We start from the raw sequence: 3,220 nt of genomic DNA, 5'->3' as shown, positions 1-3,220 counted from the left end.
CCTCATTCCCCCCCCCCGGGGCGCCTGTGGGTAATGAGATGCAGGCGCTTGAGCAGCTGCGTGGCCGCGACAGCCCCTCAATACGGCATCTGGGGCCTCTGTTGTGCCGGGGGGCCGCACATCCAATACAGGGGCTGGACAGGGCTGCAGGGCTCTCAGCTCCTCCTGCTGGGGGGTTGGAGCTGGGCAGTGCAATGCCCAGTGACCCCCCCACCCCTACCCCACCAGCACCCCCCGAGTTTGTGCAGTGGCCGCAGTCGGTGTCGAAGCCACCCGGGGGCAGTGCCATCTTCACCTGTGTGGCGCAGGGCGTGCCCGAGCCCCGGCTCATCTGGCTCAAGAACGGCCACCTCCTAGCGCCCAGTGAGCACGTGCGGCTCTCGCACAACAACAGGTCAGGACCAACCCCCTGGGCAGAGTGGGCCGGGGCAGGGCAGGGCATGTGGCTGAGCCTGTCCCACGGCCCCCAGCACGCTGATGATCCAGCGCGTGGCGCCGGCGGACGAGGCCATCTACCAGTGCATCGCCGAGAACAGTGCCGGCACCAACCAGGCCAGCGCCCGCCTGGCCGTGGCCCCTGCACAGGAGCTGCCACGTGCCCCCGAGGATGTCCGCGCCGCCGCAATCTCCACTACCGCCATCCAGGTGGCCTGGGCCGAACCTGCGCCCGAGGTCACCGACAGCATCATTGGCTACGTACTGCACATCCGCCGCGCAGGCGGTGAGTGCCCCCGGCTTCAGGACTGCCTCCTCCACCCCCTCGCCAGTACCCTGAGACAAGGCAGGATCCCAGGGCACAAGCCCCCAGCCCAGCTGCACCAGGCCTCTCAGCAAGCTCAGACATCAACTGAGCCCCCACTCTGTGCCCCCCAGCTCTGCACCCACCTGCAGGGGCTGGGATGTGTGATGGGGGTCATGAGGCAGGCTGCAGGTTCCCTGCTTTCTGTGTCATTTACTGTGGGTTTGATTTTATTCCAACATCTCTGCTCTCCACGGGCTCCACGCCTCGGGGCTGCGTCCTGGGGAGCAGCAGCTCTGAGAGGGACACGTCTCATGCCCAGTGTAACGCCAGCGCAGCTGCAGCACGGCCGCATCCCCGGTGCTTTCCGTGGTCCCAGAGCTGCATTCCTGCCCCCGCCCCCTCAGCCTCAAATGGTGCTTGTGGCTTTCATGAAGACACGTGGCCATTGCTGCCCATCAAGTTCCCTTTATGACCCATGCTGACGGGGCTCCGGGGGCCACGGCTGAGGCTACTTGCAGCTGCAGTTTTAGGCTATATGCCTGGCCCCGTTCCCATGGCTGCAAAGCCCAGGTGCCAGCCCGGGCTGCTTGTCACTCTGGCTGTCACTGTCACTGCATGGCACCTGCTGGCCACCTCTAACCTGCACCTGGGAAGGGCCCCTGCCATGGACCTTCAACCCCCCACTCTCACTCCCAGCCCCTGAACTGCCCCCAGCTCCTGACACAGCCCTGGCCCGGTGCCGCCCACAGAGTCGGAGAGCCGGGAGCTGCAGGAGGCCGTGAGCAAGGCGACCTTCCAGCACGTCTTCACCAACCTGGAGCCATCCACCACCTACTCCATCTACCTCCGCGCGTACTCGCCGCTGGGCGCCAGCCAGGACTCCCAGCCCATCCTGGCCACCACGCTAGGCAGCAGTAAGGGCACCCGGCAGGCAGGGTGCGGGCACCCCACAGTGCTATTGGTGCTGGACATGGGAGCCAGGCCCTGGGCACTGACCCCTGTCTCCCTCCGGTCTCAGTCCCTGCAGCGCCTGGGTTCTTCACCAAGGTGCTCAACGCCAGCGCGGTTCAGGCCTTCTGGGAGCTGCCATCTGCACCCGGCTCCATTGAGGGCTTTAAGCTCTTCCACCGGCGGCTGCCAGAACCCCGGTTCGAGGGGCCGCAGGTGCTGGGCAGCACAGCCAACTCCTACATCTACACCAACCTGGGTGAGTGCCCCCTCAGGCATCCCCTCACCCCAGCCACCCTGACCCTCCCAATCTCTGATCCCCTTCCACCCCGCAGAGCCCTCGGCCACATACGAGATCAAGCTCCAGGCCTTCAATGGGAACGGGGACGGGAACAGCAGCCTGTGCCTCATCTCCCTGCAGGACGGCATGCAGAAGCCAGGTGAGCCAGGGGCACAGGGGGGCTAAACACGGGGCAGGGAGTCCAGGTACCTGGGCTCTCTCAGCAGCCTGAGAGGAGGAGGGTTTTGTGGACTGCAAGGAGCAGGACTCCTGGGTTCCCAACCCAGCTCTGTGTGGTGAGAGGGGCCTACAGGGCCGAGAGCCAGGACGCTTGGGTTCTGCACTGGCCATGTCCCCTGTGCTGGGGCCGATGCTGCCTGGTCGCAGCCCTGTGCCCGGGAGACACCGAGTGCTCGGCTTTCCCCACAGACACGGACCCCGTGCCCCCCTGCCCCTGCAGCGCAGAGGGGGAGAGCTCGCTGGCTGGCATCGTGGTGGGTGTCCACATCGGCATGGCCTGCATCATCTTCTGTGTCCTCTTCCTCATGTTTGGATACCGCAAGAGGTGAGGGCCGGGCCCAGCCTGACCCCCTGCCTGTCCAACTGCAGACAGCGCTGGGGGCGACGCTGCTGGTCCCTGGAGAGACCCGGCACTTCTGTTCCTGCGCGACACCTCTCCCACCCCATGCCCTCTGCTGCAGACCCCCAAAACGTGGGCCAGGGCCACCCCACCCATGGTCCCCAACCACGTCCCCGACTGCAGTGGCCTTCCCTGGCCCCTGCTACCCCCCACCCCTTGCATTGCAGTCTTTTCTGCAGGAAAGGTGCCCAGAGCAACTGGACAGTGCCACAGGGGGCTGAGCCGGGGCAGCCTGGCACCCACGGAGCCAAACCCACTGAGATGATCGAGCTGGTCACCCAGGTGAGGAAGGGGCAGGGGCAGCACCACAGAGGGTCCCGAGCCTCGAGGAAGGGGCAGGGGTTGCATCCTGGGCTCCGTGCTCCAAGTGAGGCTGGGACCCCCAGCGTTCCCCTGCCCTAACCCCCTCTCCGGTGCAGGCTGCCCCACACATGGCGGTGACAGTGGAGCGGTGCCCAGCGCAGCAGGCCACGAACTAGCGCATGCCTGAGGCAGGGCCACGGCGCAGCTGGCGCCTCCTGCAGACTCCAAAGAACCTACCTCAGCCCCCGGGCGCCAGCCCCAGAGCTATTTTTGATACAGAAACCAAAACTACCTCAAGCCCCTGCCC

The 3,220-nt window shown here is 66.1% G+C and overlaps 1 protein-coding gene across 1 annotated transcript in view; it reads left to right on the top strand.

Moving 5' to 3' along the window:
• The window catches only part of LOC109293465 (immunoglobulin superfamily DCC subclass member 3), a 19,896-nt gene extending 17,357 nt beyond the window's left edge, over positions 1–2,539 (top strand). Inside the window, exons 7-12 of the mRNA XM_019511445.1 lie at positions 229–394; positions 471–721; positions 1,492–1,656; positions 1,761–1,949; positions 2,026–2,130; positions 2,400–2,539. Of these exons, the coding sequence (XP_019366990.1) occupies positions 229–394; positions 471–721; positions 1,492–1,656; positions 1,761–1,949; positions 2,026–2,130; positions 2,400–2,539 (1,016 nt within the window). The remainder of the gene's footprint in view (positions 1–228; positions 395–470; positions 722–1,491; positions 1,657–1,760; positions 1,950–2,025; positions 2,131–2,399) is intronic.
• The last annotated feature ends 681 nt before the right edge of the window (positions 2,540–3,220 follow it).

The sequence above is a fragment of the Gavialis gangeticus genome, unplaced genomic scaffold (assembly GCF_001723915.1).
Source record: "Gavialis gangeticus isolate Ggan-Ray unplaced genomic scaffold, GavGan_comp1, whole genome shotgun sequence".
Classification (NCBI taxonomy): Eukaryota; Metazoa; Chordata; order Crocodylia; family Gavialidae; genus Gavialis; species Gavialis gangeticus.
This window is presented reverse-complemented; position numbering and strand designations above follow the sequence as displayed.